Here is an 18,988-nt window from a genome sequence, read left to right on the forward strand (position 1 = left end):
CTAGTGAAATCCTGGGAAATGATCAAAAATAATGTTAAAGATATTGTGATGGAAATGAAAAAGATAATAAAAACAAAATAGATAAAATAACTAAACACGTACTTGAAATTAGGCTATAAGAAAAAAAAAATATACACTAGTTTTTTTCCGGCCTCAATTCTTATTCTAAGGGAGCTAAAAAAAAAAAAAAAAAAAAAAAAAAAAAAAAAAAAAAAAAAAAAAAATGATAAATTTAATCAGATTGAAAGTTAAAATCCTCTTAATCTGAGATTTGGACACAGTGGAAATCAGAAAGAAATGAGATGAGAAGGAATGACCGGAAGTCAAGATACGATGGAAAGAAAGTTTTGACTATAGATTAAGCTTTAGCCAAAGTATCTGTGCAAGTTATCACCCTTTTGTTTTGTTTTGCAGAAATGCCTTCAATTGATGTAAATGAGAAGACGTGCCTTAATGGCAGAGACTTTTCAGATTCGATACTAAAATTCAAGGAAGGAAAACCGTCTCTTGAATTCAAACCAACAGAGGTAAAAATCCGAAGGAAAAAGTTTAAGTCTTGCGTTGAGGAGGAATTGTGGCAAGCTACTGAATGGCTGACGAGCAAGAAAAAATCGTCCCTAGTCCTCTTACTCGGAGCTACCGATCTTCGGTCAGTGAAAACATTTTTGTTGCTGCTGTTAGAACTATTAAATCATGCAAGACATGAGCAAGTTATCCAAAGGCCGACAGTGGTACCAAATCGGGAAAGTACCCAATCAACTACAGTGCCGAAACCACTTGAGGGAGAGGCTTCGTGCTCAACAAGTTACTTCCAGCCGTCCCAACAGGTAATCAGGCAAATTAAAGAATCAATTAAAGCGGAAGTAATATCCCAGATAGGGACATCCCCAGTAGAGAGAGCAAGGCGTGAATTGTTTGAACTGGCCAAGTCGACGTCAGATTTTTCTGGCCCGTTATTCATGTCTCGCTTGAGACATCTCGCTGCTGTAGCCACCTCAACCGGTGACCCTGAAGGGGGAAAGTATCAGGCGGCGTACGAACAGTTCTTACCGTATGTAAGTTTTCCCCAGCATGAGCTAGTTCATAGCATAATTAATGTGATCGGCACGTCTACGGAGAAAGCGACTTTCGGGGAATTGCGGAGACTGCTTGAGAGTAAATTAAAACTTGACACAAAAAACCAGCCGTTTGACAAGTGTCAAGAGGTTCAAGTGGTAATTCCCCCAAAATACACCTTAAGCCCATCGTATAATCCCAACCCACGGTATAATCCTTATGGATCTTCGAACTCCCCCCCCCCCAGAGATACAGGAGGGGTCATGGGGACAGAGGTGGCAGAAGATGCTACAACTGTGGTTAAGGGTCACATTTGGTGGCCGACTGTTTCGTGGGAAAAACCACGCCAAAAAATGAGGAGTAAAAGTTTCTTTTGCTTTTCTTTCTAAACCAGTCTTATGTTGGTCTTGTATATTTGAATGTTTGGTGTGCACAATTAAAAGAGTGAAACAGTTTTTGTCTTCGTTTATTCGTTATTACCATTATCTTTTTCTTTTTGCCTTTTACTCCATATACTCTCTTATATTTAGTTCTATTTTTCCCTACTGAGCCCTGTAGGTACGGAAATACGTATGTAAATGTGTAGATGTGTGTAGGCGTACAACAGAAACACGGTGCCCTTAGAGACGTGAGTTCCAGCGTGGGTATGGCAATATTTGGGTGAGTCATGGACAGCACGGGCACCCTTTGGCGGACTATGCCTTAAAGCGTATCTTAATAAAAAAAAAAGAAACAAAAAAGTGAATAACTTCACATTCACCTGCATTTGGACGAAAAAAAGAAAAATATGGAACATACCAAGCTAATGTCACCTAAAGTTTCCTCAGGGGAATATTGGTAAAAGTTTGAATAACAAATTGACTACGACCAGAAAAGTATTAGGTTTTAAGAATGGCTAGGTAGGAATTGGCCAAAAAAATTTATTTGGAACCACTGCATAGAGGAAGAAAAAGAACTTTGAGAAAGATTAAAATCAATTGCAGTTTTGCTTATATGTAAAACGTCTAAAAGGTAAATATTTTTAGATTCCAAATTGTGGATCAGAGACATGGACAGATGCACAAGGGAATCCGGTTGAAACCCCTGTCCACCCTCATGCAAGCCATTTTATGAGTTTTGATCATTGGGATCAAAGAAAGGAGTATGTAGTCCTAGAACCACTGCATAGAGGAAGAAAAAGAACTTTGAGAAAGATTAAAATCAATTGCAGTTTTGCTTATATGTAAAACGTCTAAAAGGTAAATATTTTTAGATTCCAAATTGTGGATCAGAGACATGGACAGATGCACAAGGGAATCCGGTTGAAACCCCTGTCCACCCTCATGCAAGCCATTTTATGAGTTTTGATCATTGGGATCAAAGAAAGGAGTATGTAGTCCTAGACACTCGACGTTTTATCGCCGGAAATTTAGTGAATCACATATCGCATTGGAAAGAAGTCTCACAAGTGATAGGTATCACACATTCAAAAGAAATTTTATGTTTGATCACTAATGGGGTTGACTTAGAAGCTTACTTTGTTCCGTATAAGGGTGTCTATAGAGGGAATTTCTATGATTCAGTTGTACCAGTTCCAGCAGAATTTCCTAATTCAAAATCAGTGGACCTGTTTCACGATTTTGTTAAAAACACTGTTATAACACGGATTCGTAATGGATCAGTGCTGCCATGGGGAAAGGTGGGATATTGTGACCCTCCAAACTGGTAATGGGACTTACTATAGAACCAGAGAAACCTAGGCTATGTCACAATGAAACGTTTTTGAATTTATGGATAAAAGATCTCCCATTTTCGTTAGACACATTGTTGGATATACAACCATATTTAAATGTGGATGGTGAAGGTTTTTCGGTAGATGAACATAGTGCTTATGATCACGTTTTTGTCACGCCAACTAGCAGAACGTACCTTGGATTTAAATACCCTGGCGTACACGTAGAAGACGAAGAAGACTGGTATTTTGTTTGGACTGTGTTGACTTTTGGCTCTAGGTTATCTCCATATGTTTATGCGCGAATTTCGGAAATACCAACCCTTATTTACAGGAAAGCGGGGGGCGGGGGTGGGGATGGAAGTATTACGATGACGCGTTTCATTACATTCCCCCTGGCCCCGATTCTCACTCTGTGGGAGAACGACACCTTAGATTTGTAATATCGCTGGCGGGAAAATTAGGATTTTTTATATCAAATAAATCGAAATTACATTCATCCTCAAAAGTGAAACATCTGGGCATGTTTATTGACTTTAAAAGCGGCTCTTTTATAATACCAGAGGATAAGGTGGAGAAATTTGAAATTTTGAGGATTGAGCTCCTTGGTAAACCTTATTTAAAGGTTAAAGACTTGCAGAGGTTTATAGGAAAGGTAGTAAGCTTCACCACTGCCTTCCCTCATGCACGTCTTTTTATAAAATCATGTTCCTCGTGTGTGGGAGGCTGGGAAAGAAAAATGACTCCAGGAGGAAAAATACCAGAAAATGTGATAGAAGAGATAAGATTTTGGGGAGGTTTAAAAGCTTCACCAAGGGTTTTCCCTTGGAGGAGTACAGCCCATAAAGAGTTGGTGATTTTTACGGATGCGAGCAACTACAAATGGTCCTGCTCGTTTAGGTCACTCGAGAATAAACTTCTTGAATTTTCTGATTACTTTGCACCTTCTGATTTAACTTCACCCATACATGTAAAAGAGGCAAAAGCTGTCTTAAATGCCATCCAAGCTGTTTCAGAACTTGTCAGAGATTCCCGGGTGATAGCTAAGGTGGATAACAAAGCGGTTGTTGATAGCTGGACCTTGTCAGGGGGTGTTGCTGGGGATCTTAATAACATATTGAAGGAGCTGTTCCTATCAGTTGTAAAATTGAATATTTGGTTGAATATGATTTATGTACCCTTGAGTTTGAATCTTGCAGATGCGCCTTCAAGATCGATTGAGAAACAACACTGTATGCTTAGTGGCTGGGCATGGTCAAAAGTGCAAAAAGCCTTTGGTGAAGGGAGGGGGCACACATTTGATTTAACGGCACTGCAATCAAATGTTCAGCATGATCTTCAAGGGGTTCCATTGCCTTTCTATTCGCCATATCCGCAACCTGGCGCAGTTGGAATTGACTTCTTTACCCAAAAATTGTCTCCATTGGAAAATTATTATGTTTTCACCCCTTTTTGTATGATCCCACATGTTCTACATCATTTGTTAAACATGCATGTGGAAGTCACAATTGTGCTCCCTTTTAAAAAAGAAGCACCATGGTGGCCCATCATAAAGACATATGCCAGAGATTTCTTGCCCTTAGCGAAATAGGGAGATAAGAAGGTTTTGCGTTTTCCTTCGAAGAAGGGATATGTCAAAGATAATAAAGGTCTGATAAGTGATCTAGTAGCAGTAAGAGTCAAATTTTAAAATATTAGAGTACATGCAAGTCTATTATGTATTTGTATTTGATGAAAAATGATGATTTTGATAAATAAAAATTGTTCAGTCTAAAATGTTTCGATTTTGATTGCAGATTCATACCCAACATAACCTTATAAGATGGGAAACCAGGCGAAAAGAATTGGTTGATCTGCTCCGGACCTCATCCTATGGGAAACGGAAATCAAGATTGCAGGAGGATCTAGAGCACTTTTTGAGGGGTCTTGATAAAACGCTTTCAAACTGTTTACCTAGAAATATTGTTTTCTTTTTGATATCGAGAGAAGAAAAGGGAAGAACAATTTTGCATCGCTTTGAGTGCCCAAATTTAGCGACCCATCAATCAGATTGCGGATGTAAAAGAACCCTGGCAGCAGGGACAGTCGATTCCCTTATTGGACAAATCACTGCAATTTTCAATGCTGTGGGCCGCACCAAAACCTGGTCAGAGGAATCAAGCTCAGAGAATCCAGCCAAATCTTACGAAGTGAGGACTCTCTTAGCGGCTATCAGGGCACAACAGGCTCAACATGCAGTTACTCCAAAACAAGCGATACCTTTTCAAATTTGGAAACTGGTAAGGCTGGCAATACATCTGTGGTCTAACTCCGTGTTGCTCAAAACAAAGGGTGATTATTCAGGTGCCTTAGAATGTTTACGCAATAGAGCCTTCTTTATTATACAGTTCTTCGGAGGAGATAGAGCCTCAGATTTAGCTCTAACTAAAAGTAAAGAGATCCTTTTCTTCCCGGATAAAGAGGGTATGTTGTTTAACCATACGTTTGGGAAAACCATGAGGCAGGGAAATTCTAATACCTTTGCCATTTTCCGGACCCATGATGAAAAATGTTGCCCGGTTCAAGCTTTGCAAGACTACCTTAGTTTTGCAACAGAATGTGGCTTATCGTTCTCATACGGGTTCCTGTTTAGGACAATCAGAGGCGATGCCTTCATAAATAATCCCATCGATTATGCGACCATTTATAGGTCCCTGAAGAATACGTTAACGGAGATTGGGTTATCAGCTGGAGAGACACCGCACAGTCTTAGAGCTGGTGGAGCAATAACACTCTCCGCAGGAGGAGCTGGAATTGAAGAAGTAATGGCGAAAGTTGGATGGAGAACAAAAGGTACCGCAAACTACTACTTAGCATGGAAAAAAGTAATGTTGAACGAGAACAGAGACACCTTGAAGAATTTGGAGAAATCAGCTAGGGTCTATGATGACCTTGATAACCTAAAAGGTTTTACCCAACTTTTTCCTTGATTTGGCTCTCAAATTGATAAGATTTGGGGTGATATTTGTTTATGTATGTTAATAAATGAATATGATAGTATGGTGGTTTGGGTGATTTGATCATAGAAGCATGATGGGGATGGTGCTCTTCTTGCCCAATCTTAGCAAGCTGTGAAAGCTAGGAGCTGAGTAGGATGGTGTAAGATAGATCACTATCCTACCTGGCGACAGCTGAGACAAGACAGTTCCTATTTGATAGAGGATGGAGGAAGCAGGGGTGTAAGGAGGCTATCCATAAACATATTATGGAAGTAAAAAAAAAAAAAAAAAAAAATTGACTGGAAAAGGGAAAGAAGTTATGGACAAAGAGAATCGAGAATTGATATGGATGAAAGCTCTCAGTAGACACAACCAGCATTCTTTTGGGGTACCTTACGGTGCTCTTCTTGCCCAATCTTAGCAAGTTGTGAAAGCTGGGAGCTGAGTAGGATGGTGAAAGATAGATTACTATCCTAAAGTGACAATGGCTTAACAAAAAGCTAAGTTTCGGCTCCGCATGTGGATAGCCTGTGACCGTCCTCTTTCTGGTTCAATCCATCAAATAAAAAAAAGAAGAAGCTAGAAACATATGGCTCTCAGGGCCGTTCCTAGGAAGGGGGAGGTGGCGTAACAGTGTGATGGCCCAATTTATTAAATTTTTCACTTTCATTCAATTTTTCTTTGCTTTTATTTGAGTCGGGAGGGGGTCACTGTTATTAATTTTGTCCCAGACACCACCAGCTCTAGAAAACAGTTCTGATGGCACCAAAGAGCTTCAGAAAGTGTTGCCTTCTCTTGAAAGTGCAGTTGTCTTTGAAATCAATAGACCAATAATGTTTAAATTTTTATGAAAAAAAAAAAACGTTAACAGATTTATCTATTTAGTTTTTCTTGTTTATTTTTAAAGGTTGGATTGGCAGCACTATGGTCTTATCTATTTGCTAGACAATCGCTGGAAAGGAGGCTCTAGAGTACAATCCAATATTTTTCAGAAAGTGTGACTTGATTTAACGTCAAGTCGTAAGCGTTTCAGGCCTTTAAAAAAAAAAAAAAAAAAAAAAAAAAAAAAAACATACATCTATAATTAAAATTATTGCTTGTTAAATCTTTTGATTAGTTACTGTTTCTGAATTATTGCCAACTTGCAAATTTATTTCCCTTCAGTTCCTTAGAAAACGTGGTAAAAAATCACTCACTAAGAGGGCTAAGAGGGGGAGATTTAAGGGGATTTTAAACCTCCAGCTAAGGGTTTCTGACCTGGAGATAGTAATTTATTATGCCTACTATCCTTTCCACTCCGGAAATTACTTAAAAAAGTGTCAATTTTCGGCATTTGCATTGGCATTCATTGGCTTATTACTCTGTTGCTATCAAAGCAAATTTATGAAAAGTACGTAGATATTAGCACTAGCTTTTACATGAGCTACTAAATTTATTTCTGAAATCACTCAGTAGCCTGTGAGACCTGGCGGAAAAAAAAAACAGAGACATAACTGTTACTCATGCAAAAACTGATGTTCCTGATTTTTCAAGATGGGAGGCTTAAAATATCCATTCAAAGGCTTTCAACCATGGTTTGACCAATGGTATACTATTAATTTCGATCTTTCACTATTTTTAAGGGTTTCAAGCTATTTTTCAAATTTTCAAAAATTTAATGTTCTGTACAGTACAACTACGACGATAAATCTTTATTGTGATTCTCATTCATCATCATCTTTGGATGAAAAATTTCCTCATTATATATTTTATATTTAAACCATTTAAAAATTAGAATTTTGATTCAAACATTTTGAAAAACGATCGACAAAGGAAACTCTCAAAATTTCCAGCAGCCGTTTATTTTACGTTTTTAAATGCTTCCAGAAAAGTTCTGGTCAACGCTTTGCATTTCGGAATAGGTTTAGTCTTTTTTAATTTGAATGCAGTTTTATATCCAATTCTACTACTACTACTACTAACAACTCATCTCAGCACCAAACCTCCATCCTAATCTGTTGAAAGAATCCCTCTTTACACCCTCCAGGAAATTTCTATTTCCCTTAAATCTATCTTTACGGCATCCTCCCGCCCCAACCGTTGACAACCTACTTTCCGTTTAGCCCTAGATGGTTGGCCGAAAAAACATTGTTTGGCAATCTGTCATCCTTTATCCACAGAACAAGTCCTAGTCATCTCAACCTTTTTCTCATTACAACTTTAGAAAGCAGGATTGAACCGCAGTTTTCGTACACCCTACTGTTTGAAATATGTTCAATCAGTCGGGTACCCAAAAGAAAATCCGTTGGCAATTTCTCTAGAAAATATCTAGGATATCTTTCTGCTATTTTCGGAGCGTCCATGCTCCAGAACCATATTTGACCACTGTCATCACCGTAGCTTCCAAAATTCTAATCTTTATTCGAAGACTTATCTTGCTATTCTTTTAAACTTTTCTCAACTGCGAAAAAACAGTCAACTTGATCGATCTTTTCGTTACCCTATGTCACATTTCTATCTTCACTTATTCCTAGCCTTAACGACTTTGTCTTCTTAACATTAATTTTAAAACCTATTTAAGCATCCGGAACACGCAAAAACTCGTAACACGTAAATTTTCATTCACCCTGCTCACACTTTCATCTAGGAAGCTTAAATCATCAACATAAAAAAAGTCCAGGAAAGTGTTTCTTCCCCATTTGATTCTGTGCTCTCCCATTTCCTTTCCTCTGCTCCTTAAGAAGAAGTCCATCAAAATTATCCATATAAACGTGAATATAGCACAACCCTGCTTAACTCCTGATTTATTACGAAACCAACCGCTAACCTCATTCCCTACCTTAACCGTAGCAGTGTAATTCTCAAACATAGCACCAATCAGTTTCATGTATTTGTCTGGTATACCACACAAACCTAAGACCTTCGCTAAAGCTCTTTTATCCTCTGATTCCAACGCTAGTAGTAAGTATCTATTGAATTCTGAGCCTTTATGTTCCTTGGCAGCTTTCCATGGTTGATTACCAGACAAGTTTCTCGGTCAACTATAAGTTTCTGGACCTTTACATTCCATGGCACCTTTCCATGGCAGATTACTAGACTGATTATTGCTATTGTTGTCAATTGAATATGGAATTATACAAAACCTACCAGACAAGTTTCCGGGCCAACCAGACATGTTTCTGGGCCAGACAAGTTTCTGGGTCAACTATAAGTTTATGGGCCTTTACATTCCCTGGCACCTTCCCCCCAGACTGATTATTGCTATTGTTGTCAATTGAATATGGAATGATACAAAACCTACCAGACAATTTTCCGCGGTAACCAGACTTGTTTCTGGGCCAAGCAGACAAGTTTCTGGGTCAACTATAGGTTTCTGGGGCTTTACATTCCATGACACCTTTCCAGAGCATGTACCTATGGATTTGGGGCCTTTACGTTCCTTCCTGCTATAGCAAGGCTGGTTTGGTGGGTATAATCTGGTTTGGTGGGTATAATCTGGTTTGGTGGGTACAGTCTGGTTTGGTGGGTATAGTCTGGTTTGATGGGTATAGTCTGGTTTGATGGGTATAGTCTGGTTTGGTTTTTTGGGGATTCCCTGCCTGTTCCTAAACATTGCAAAAAAGATAGCAGTTTGAACGGGGGCAGTTTTCCCCGGACAAATTTGTTTCAACTCCAAGTTTTTTTTTTCAACCAGAGTGGTTTTTTTTTCGAGCTGTCACCTGTTTTTTAGACAGCCAATCAGAGAATTGTTTAACAATTCGTTATTGAAACCCCGTATAAAATGTTCATGCTTTGGAATTTAATCTTCATTATGTATTAGCATATCGAGCATAGTACACTACATATTATTAACTTTGAAAACAATGGATATTTCTATTTTCAATGTGAGTACACTTTCATTCTTTATTTCCAAAAAAAAAAATTGTTTTACTAATAAATTCAATTTCAGGGGGACTTAGCCCCCCTCCCCTCCAACAACACAAAGCTTAAAATATGATGCGTATATTCGATAGAAACAGCAAAGCACGCTTTTTTCTATTATGTAAAACAAAAAACTCCCTTTTCCATTGCTCTGTTAGGAGCATAATTCTGTAGTTTTAGCCGTGAAAAACAAATCCACCCCTCATTGATCTTTCAATGAACAGGTGCTGATCAATTTCTGTGATTAGCCCAATTTTTTCCCCACTAATTTTTAGGATGAGGTCCATCACTAGATGAGGAGATGAAAAATAATAGCCTAAATCAAAATTAAATTCCTCATAGATTTTGTCCGTATTTTTACACATAATGTCTAACAGAGTTAACACGTCACTCGACAAATAAAGCTTGCAGTAGTCAAACCTATTTTTACACCCTCCCTCTGCCCAAACTTTTTTAACAAAAGTGTATTCATCGGGGATGCACCTACGGTCATGTAGACTATCGTAAAGAGATTCAATCGAAGGAATAGTTTCCTCGGCGAATCTCGACATGGAACAATAATAGTCATAAGGATATATGCCCTTGACCGTCAACAAATCAAATAAATCATTTGGAAATTGTTGTTTGAGAAGGGGGAAAGCATTGCAACCGTCATCGTTTTTCTGCACTTGAATTATTCGCTCAATGATTTGGGGAAAAAACTATAGGAATCTAAAAAGCGAATTTTATTCGTGTACTCAACGTCGGCTTCAACAAATTTCCACATAAATTCCAAAACAAGCAACTTTTCCGATGATTTAGGTATGATTTTGTAGGTAAAGCTGTCTATCACCCATGCATCATCATCCACTGTTCCATTTCTTTGAAGACGCGCCAATGCTGGTAGCACATACTTCAGATCGTAGATAGAGTTATGTTTAAAAACCGGAAGAAAAATTTTTTGTTTAATTTTTAAATTACATGAATTGTGAGCCCACCCCCGAAAGTTACTTTTCCCTGTTGAATTGGGGTCAATAAGGTGATTGTGATCCTGGACCGCGTCTTTTGGGGCAAGAACAGCTCTACAAACCCAGCAAATTGCCCCCTTTTCTAGTGCCAGTTGCTCTTTATCTGACAATTTCATTGGGTTGTTGGTGTGAAGCAATCGTGAAATTGCGCCGTTTGCTTTTTTTATTAAAGATACCAATAAATTTCCCATACTGCCTTCCTCCTCCATAGCCAAAAAAAACTCTTCCCATTGCAATTTATTGTTAAAATCATAAAGAGCATGCGCATAGGAACACTCAACCAGTTTTTGTTCTTTTACTATCTATGGGATTGATAGGTCCTATACCTCAGTCACTCTTGTTTCGCAAGCCAAAGACACTTTATCAACTTTTAGCAGGGAATTTTTGAAATTTTTAAATTGTAAAGTATCTTTGCCTTCTGCCGGCATTTCAAGTCGTTGATTCCCATGAATTTTGCAACGGTTCATGTGATCCGAGAATGTTCACTCAGATCTAAATGAGGGAAGGTACATGGGGCAAAAGATATATTCTCCTTTATTTTTTCCCTGGGATAGGACTCAACTTATCGTTGTAACGGGGAAAAAATGACCAGTGGAGTTTACATCTTTTGGGGTCTCATAAATTACTCAAACCCAATTTTTAACATTATCCACCATCGGTGTCCTAACTGAATACAAAACCCCTTTTTTATTTGTTTTCTTTCCCCCATCTACAAATTCAGTGTCATACTGGAGAACAACCACCCCCATGTTCCTGATTTTTCAAGATGGGAGGCTTAAAATATCCATTCAAAGGCTTTCAACCATGGTTTGACCAATGGTATACTATTAATTTCGATCTTTCACTATTTTTAAGGGTTTCAAGCTATTTTTCAAATTTTCAAAAAATTTAATGTTCTGTACAGTGAACATTTACTACGACGATAAATCTTTATTGTGATTCTCATTCATCATCATCTTTGGATGAACAATTTCCTCATTATATATTTTATATTTAAACCATTTAAAAATTAGAATTTTGATTCAAACATTTTGAAAAACGATCGACAAAGGAAACTCTCAAAATTTCCAGCAGCCGTTTATTTTACGTTTTTAAATGCTTCCAGAAAAGTTCTGGTCAACGCTTTGCATTTCGGAATAGGTTTCGTCTTTTTTAATTTGAATGCAGTTTTATATCCAATTCTACTACTACTACTACTAACAACTCATCGCAGCACCAAACCTCCATCCTAATCTGTTGAAAGAATCCCTCTTTACACCCTCCAGGAAATTTCTATTTCCCTTAAATCTGTCTTTACGGCATCCTCCCGCCCCAACCATTGACAACCTACTTTCCGTTTAGCCCTAGATGGTTGGCCGAAAAAACAATGTTTGGCAATCTGTCATCCTTTATCCACAGAACATGTCCTAGTCATCTCAACCTTTTTCTCATTACAACTTTAGAAAGCGGGATTGAACCGAAGTTTTTGTACACCCTACTGTTTGAAATATATTCAATCAGTCGGGTACCCAAAAGAAAATCCGTCGGCAATTTCTCTGGAAAATATCTAGGATATATTTCTGCTATTTACGGAGCGTCCATGCTCCAGAACTATATTTGACCACTGTCATCACTGTAGCTTCCAAAATTCTAATCTTTATTCGAAGACTTATCTTGCTATTCTTTTAAACTTTTCTCAACTGCGAAAAAACAGTCCACTTGATCGATCTTTTCGTTACCCTATGTCACCTTTCTATCTTCACTTATTCCTAGCCTTAACGACTTTGTCTTCTTAACATTAATTTTAAAACCTATTTAAGCATCCTGAACATGCAAAAACTCTAAATTTTCATTCACTCTGCTCACACTTTTATCTAGGAAGCCTAAATCATCAACATACAAAAAGTCCAGGAAAGTGTTTCTTCCCCATTTGATTCTGTGTTCTCCCATTTCCTTTCCTCTACTCGTTAAGAAGAACTCCATCAAAATTATCCATATAAACTGGAATATAGCAAAACCCTGCTTAACTCCTGATTTAATACGAAACCTACCGCTAACCTCATTTCCTACCTTAACCGCAGCAGTGTAATTCTCGCACATAGCACCAATCAGTTTCATGTATTTGTCTGGTATACCACACAAACCTAAGACCTTCGCTAAAGCTCTTTTATCCGCTGAATCGAACGCTTGCTAATAACCTATAAAACTGAGGACTAAAGGTGTTTGTAGACTCACTTCTCAATTATTGACCTAAGAGTTAAAAATTGGTTGCAACATTTTCTACCCTTCCAAAAACCGCACTCTTCTTCTCTTAAAATTTTGTCTACAGCATCTCTAAGTCTAAAAAATGGCAACATACTAAGAAATTTGCCACCTACAGAAATCAGGCCAATGACTTCATAAATAGCACACTCACTCTTATCATCTTAATTAGGGTTTTCCTAAAAACTTTAGGTACTTCCCCCTTTACAAAAATCATTCTCATAATCTTCCGTAGCTTATTTCTAACGTCAGAGCCACCATTTTTAAGAAATTCATTTACCACACTATCATCATCTGGGGCCTTTTTATTATTTGATCCATTTAGTACTGTTACTAATTCTTCCTCACAAGATTTATCTTCCTCGACATCCAGAGTGTCACAAACTTCTTCATTTTCCTCTTTATCTTTTCATGTAGCTCTAAACTAGGTTAGCACATTCCCAAAATATTCTGCCCTTCTCTATTTAACTCTTTACTTATCACTAATTGTGGTCCCAGTCCTATCTTTGACTGGGACAAATCCAGATTGACTACTCTATCTCAATCTATTAGCATACTAGTGGAATATTTTATTATTATACCGTCTAGCTGCACCTTCCAAATATTTGGCAATTTTATCCTTGGTCTCCAATTCAGACCTTCTTAGTTCAAATCTTAGTGTTTTTTCCACTTTCTTTACATTCTTTATATTTTCATATTATCTATCACTCAGGTACTCTTGTACAAACCCCTCCTCCTCTCTAATAAGCAAAATATTTTGACTAATATTCCTTGTTGTGTTCCTAACTTTCTTCCCTAGCTATCTTCCATTAACAATTTTGCAAGTTATTTTCCTAAAATTATTCCATTCATCATCGCTATTGTCAAATTTTAAACCCTCTTCTTTAATATCCAACTTTTCTCGGGAAGTTTCTCACTAATGCGCATTCTGGATCCTACCAACGTCTTTGCTTCTCAAATGGTAGTTATCCTTCCTAAATTTCAGCCTGAAATTAACCCTAGACATTACTAGGTGGTGATCATTATTTTTAACATCAATAACATCACTCCTATATACCCTAGTATTGCGTATTGATCCTGCCTGTCTTGTTTACAATAACATAATCTATAAAGCTAGCCCGAAAAAAGGGGGAAACACCCCCTGAAAGTCACAGGATCTTAATGAAAATCACACGATTGGATTCTGCATATTAGAGAACCCTTATGTAGACGTTTCAAGCTCCTATCTGAAAAAAAAGTGGAATTTTATATTCTTTGCAAGAAAAAAGATCACGGATGCGTGTTTTTAGTTTATTTTTCCCCAGGGGTGATTGTATCGGCCCAGTAGTCCTAGAATATCGAAAGAAGGCTCATTCCAACGGAAATACAAAGCTCTAGTGCTCTTTTCAAGTGAACAAAGGGGCTAGAGGGCAACTACGCCCAATCCCACGCCCCTTTTTCTCAAAATCGTCTGATCAAAACTTGAGATAGCCATTTTGCCTCTGGGGGAAAGGTCTTTAAGTTATAAATTCGCCCATTGTTTACGTGTAATAATTGTTATTGGGAAGTATGCACGCATTTTTTGGGTGGGGGGAAGAATCTTCTGCTGGGGGGATTTTCCATGGGGAGGGAAGTTTCCAGGAGTGAATTTACAGGGGAAATTTTACACTGGGCGAATTTGCCAGAATTGCTCTACGAAATTAATCTTATGTCTTGCTTTCTCTCTGCCAACTCATTTTTACGCGTGAAGCTGTTAAGGGTAGTTGTCCGGGATAAATTTTCATCATGATTGAGTTGTCAAAAGGCTATATCCACGGGGAGGAGCAATTCTTCCGTGGAGGTAGAGCCAGATTTCCTGGCCTTGTTTTTAAAAGGATCAGCAACTAAAAAAAAAAAAAAAGTGATTTTAGCTGAAAGTAAGGGGCGACAGTAAAACTTAAAACGAACAGAAATTATTACATATATGAAGGGGTTTGCCCCTCCTCAACACCTCACTCTTTACGTTAAAGTTTGAATTTTACCGCATTTCTTTAAGAACGACTACTGGAACTCGAGGTTTGTTAATTTAAAAAAATAAGAAGCTTTTTTAAAGCTTCTAGAAAACTTTAGTGTAAAGAGCAAGGTGTTGAAGATTGGGAAACCCCCCTCATTTACGTAATAATTTCTGTCCGTTTTAAGTTTTAATGTTGCTCCTTGCTTTCAGTTGAAAAAAATCTGTTTTTGTTTCATTTAATTCATGGGAAAATCTCTTTACTAAGTCAGCAATACTGTGTAGACTCTCACTTAAGAAAGCCGATTGAACTTAAAAGATTTGTTGGACCGTGGTTTGTCTTTATTCTCTATGACTGTTGGCTCGATTTAATTAACACAAAACAGAAAATTATCCAAGAGAGACGAAGAGTAAAAAACAAGCGAATTTTTAAATTGTTAAAAATGGTAAGGCTAAACTACCTTTTGCAGTCGCAATATTTCTTTCGTTGCTGAAAGATGTAATAGATTCGGAATTTCAGCTCAAGTGAGTTTGCTTTCAACATTACCAACAATCCACTATATCGATTTACAAAAATCACCCCAAACACTATTGTCAGTGACCGTCTTCTTCATGAAAAACATAGCATTTCATATTTTTTAATTAGAGCGCTAAAACCCACATTCTAGGATTTTCTGGCATGCCGAGTTTCAGCCATGCTGAGTTTTCCATAACAACTGTTAGAGGAATAAGTAATAAAATAGGAAAATTTTTCAAAGTCCTGAAATGTATTAGTATCTATTCATATTTACTCATTCATTTTTATTCTGTTAAATGTGCTTAAGTTTGCTGTAATACTTACATCGAAACTAAGACACCCACAATTCTGTTCATCAAAAGCCTTGAAAACATAACTGGCATATCGACTAGCGTCTCCGTGGGGGAAGAATTGGGAATATATCAAACGAAATGTCTCCTCGTAAACAGCCCCACTTGGACAATCCTGAAATATTAAAGAAATCACAGATACCAGGATTAAATGAACCCTTGGGAAGCCAAACCGATTAACTCCAGAAGAATTTTACTTAAGATGAACTCAGATTCATCGTGTTAATCAAAAATATTAATTTGATTGGCTTCTGACATTTTACTTCCGTAAAGTAGTTCCTCCTCAACAAGAAAAATTTCTTCTCCCCCTACAAAAATGAGTAGTGAGGGAGTTCAAGTTTCTATGACAGCCCTCCCTGGATTTCTATGATAACCCTCTGACGTCATGACATCCCAGCCAAGATTCCTATGAGAGCCCTGTTTCTAAGCGTTCTCAAGTGCTTCAGTATGAATAATTGGAGTGTGGTCGCTATAATACACAAGTGGCAATAATAGGGAAATTAACCTAGGGCTTCGAGCACACAGATAGCAAATTAACAAGGGATTCTGATCACACATGTGACAGGATTTCAATAACACAGGTGGCAGGATTTCAAGCGCATGTCCTGTTACGTCACGACTTTCCCTGCCAAGATTCCGACCCAGGCAAGATTTCCTTGGTGTTTCAGTATGATCAATTGGAGTGTGGTCGGGATAATACACAAGACGAAATGACAAGAATTTAACATGGAATTTTAAAGGGTCATATAAGTGAAGCTACCAGCCCCTCACACCGTTGCACCTGTGCAATGTACTCACCGGTCCTATTAAAGGGAACACAGTTGGTAAGCCTCTCACGACACACCCCTCTGAACTCCAATGACATCACATGACTTACCCCGTTTTAAACGGTCAGGTGTAATATGGTTGACATAATTTTATGTAACCTTGTGACTTAACTTAATGACAGAACACATCTTATGTGATGTCACGTTATGATTGTGCAACCATTACTGTCACATAATACAATTTTACATTTTTTTTTACCAAAACGTTCAAAGCATTTTTCTTTCTTTTAACTTAATGGCGGCACACACTTTATGCAAGGTCACCCCATCATACGCAATGACAGCGCAGCCATCACTGTCACATAATACCATTTTGAAATTTCATTTTCGCCCGAAACAGTCAACGCATTTTTTCTTTATTTTAACTTAAGACGGGGGAAACTTTATGTAAGGTCAGAACAAACTTTTATGTAACGACAGTGCTTATCACTGTCGCATAGTACCTTTTTTTGACATTTTATTTTTCGCCCTAAACGTTCAAAGTATTTCTTTTTTCTTTTAGTTCTTTGTCCTCGCTAGAACCCGAAAGGTCAATTTCCTTCCAATGGGAGAGCGCTCCCAACCATCAGGACTGGCCTGTTATCCTCTGTAATTTGTCCTACTCATTACTTTCAAGAAATAGTACATTCCCGTGACTTCAAAGGACACACCTCCGCTAATTACGATGACAAATCTGCCGGGAATCCGAGCTCATATCGGACTTCTCCTGGCCAGGTGTAAAATCGATGATGCAAAAGACACAAAGGAATGTCTTTCCTTAGGAAAATGAACCATTATTACAAAAATTAGTATTAAATAACTGAGAGAGTGCATAAGTTTTGCATTTTACACATATTGCAAGGGCAATTAAGGAATATCTAAGATATTGTTCTATTTTGTGTGTGTTTTCTACGAGAAATGGACCATTATTACAAAACTTAGTATTAATTAACTGAAATAGGTCATAATTTCTTCATTTTAATCATATCACGCAAAATCATAATCAATCATAATCAACAAAAATTTAATTTATTATTTCCATCTTTGTGTCTTTTCTCAGAGAAACGGACCATTATTACAATACTTAGTATTAACTAGCTGATATAGTTCATAAATTCTTCATTTTATTCAAATAGCACGGGTAATTAAGGAGCATTTAATATGTATTTTTTTATTTTTGTGTGTTTTCATACAGAAATGGACCATTATTACAAAACTTGGTATTAACTAGTTGAAATAGTCCATCAGTACTTCATTTTAGCCAAATCGCACGGGTAATCAAGGAAAATTTAAAACATTTTTCTATTTTTGTGTGTTTTCTTATAGAAATGCACCCTTATTACAAAACTTAATTTTAACTAGCTGAAAGAGTGCTTAAATTCTTTATTTCTAGTCACTTTTATTATTGTTTTTTTCTCTTAGAGAAATGGCCACGCTATGCAAAATTCTAGTCTTAACTTGCCAAAAGAGGGAGTATTAGTAATTTTTCTTGCTGAATGAAGTTATAATTGGACTCGGCATTTTGAATATGCATCGTTTTCTCTTATAGTTTTACGCTTGTTAGAATATTTGGTATTGATTTTTCTCATTTTGGTTTAATAGAGTTAGTTAATTCTCAAGGAAGAGAAAAAAGTTAGATTTTGATTCCAAATTTTCTCTAAAGAATAGAAATAGTTCCAGTTTAAATCTGATTTTTCTCAATGTAGAGAAAGAAGTCTCACTCCACTTCTGACTTTTCGGTAGAAGATAGATAAAGTTATATTTCAATTCCGAATTTTTTCCAACGAAGAGAGAAAATTTCACTTTAATTCTGAGTTTTCTCGATGAAGTTAAGACAAGTTCAATTTCTCTTCTGAATTTTTCTATTGAATTGAAAAATGTTGATGTTCAATTGTGAAAGCTTTTCAAAGAAGAGAAAAAGTTCCAGTTCAAATCGGAATTTTTCTCAACGAAGAGAATGTAGTCTCACTTCTGAATTTTCGGTAAAAGCTGGAAAAATTTATAATTCGATTCTGAATTTTCTCCAAAAAAGAGAGAAAGTCCTGCTTTAATTCTGAGTTTTCTCAAAGAGTGAGGAAAAGTTTAAGTTCTCTTCTGAATTTCCATAGAGGAGGAAAATGTTAATGTCCAATTGTGGATTTTTTTCCAATGAAGAGAAAAATGTTAAACTTTGACTCTGAATTTTCTCAAAGAAGAGCAAAACGTTACACATCAGTTCTGAGTTTTCCTAAGAAGAGAGAAAGTTCCAGTTCAGTTTGGAATTTTCTCAACGAAGAGAAAAAAGGTTCAAGTTTTCTTCTGAATTTTCTCAAGGAAGAGAAAAAGTTACATTTCGATTCCAAATTTTTTCAGATAATAGATATAGTTCCAGTTCAATTATGGATTTTCTCAAATAAGTGAGGAAAAGTTCAAGTTCTCTTCTGAATTTCCATAGAAGAGAAAAATGGTAATGT

At 37.1% G+C, this 18,988-nt stretch overlaps 1 protein-coding gene across 1 annotated transcript in view; it reads right to left on the minus strand.

Annotated features, from left to right (window-relative positions):
- The window catches only part of LOC148950516 (A-type potassium channel modulatory protein KCNIP1-like), a 185,604-nt gene that overhangs the window by 13,893 nt on the left and 152,723 nt on the right, over window positions 1–18,988 (minus strand). The window contains exon 3 of the mRNA XM_089091885.1: window positions 15,704–15,844. Within this exon, the coding sequence (XP_088948011.1) occupies window positions 15,704–15,844 (141 nt within the window). The remainder of the gene's footprint in view (window positions 1–15,703; window positions 15,845–18,988) is intronic.

Source organism: Artemia sp. Qi Xiang Cuo, chromosome 7 (assembly GCF_049724085.1).
Source record: "Artemia sp. Qi Xiang Cuo chromosome 7, ASM4972408v1, whole genome shotgun sequence".
Lineage (NCBI taxonomy): Eukaryota > Metazoa > Arthropoda > Branchiopoda > Anostraca > Artemiidae > Artemia > Artemia sp. Qi Xiang Cuo.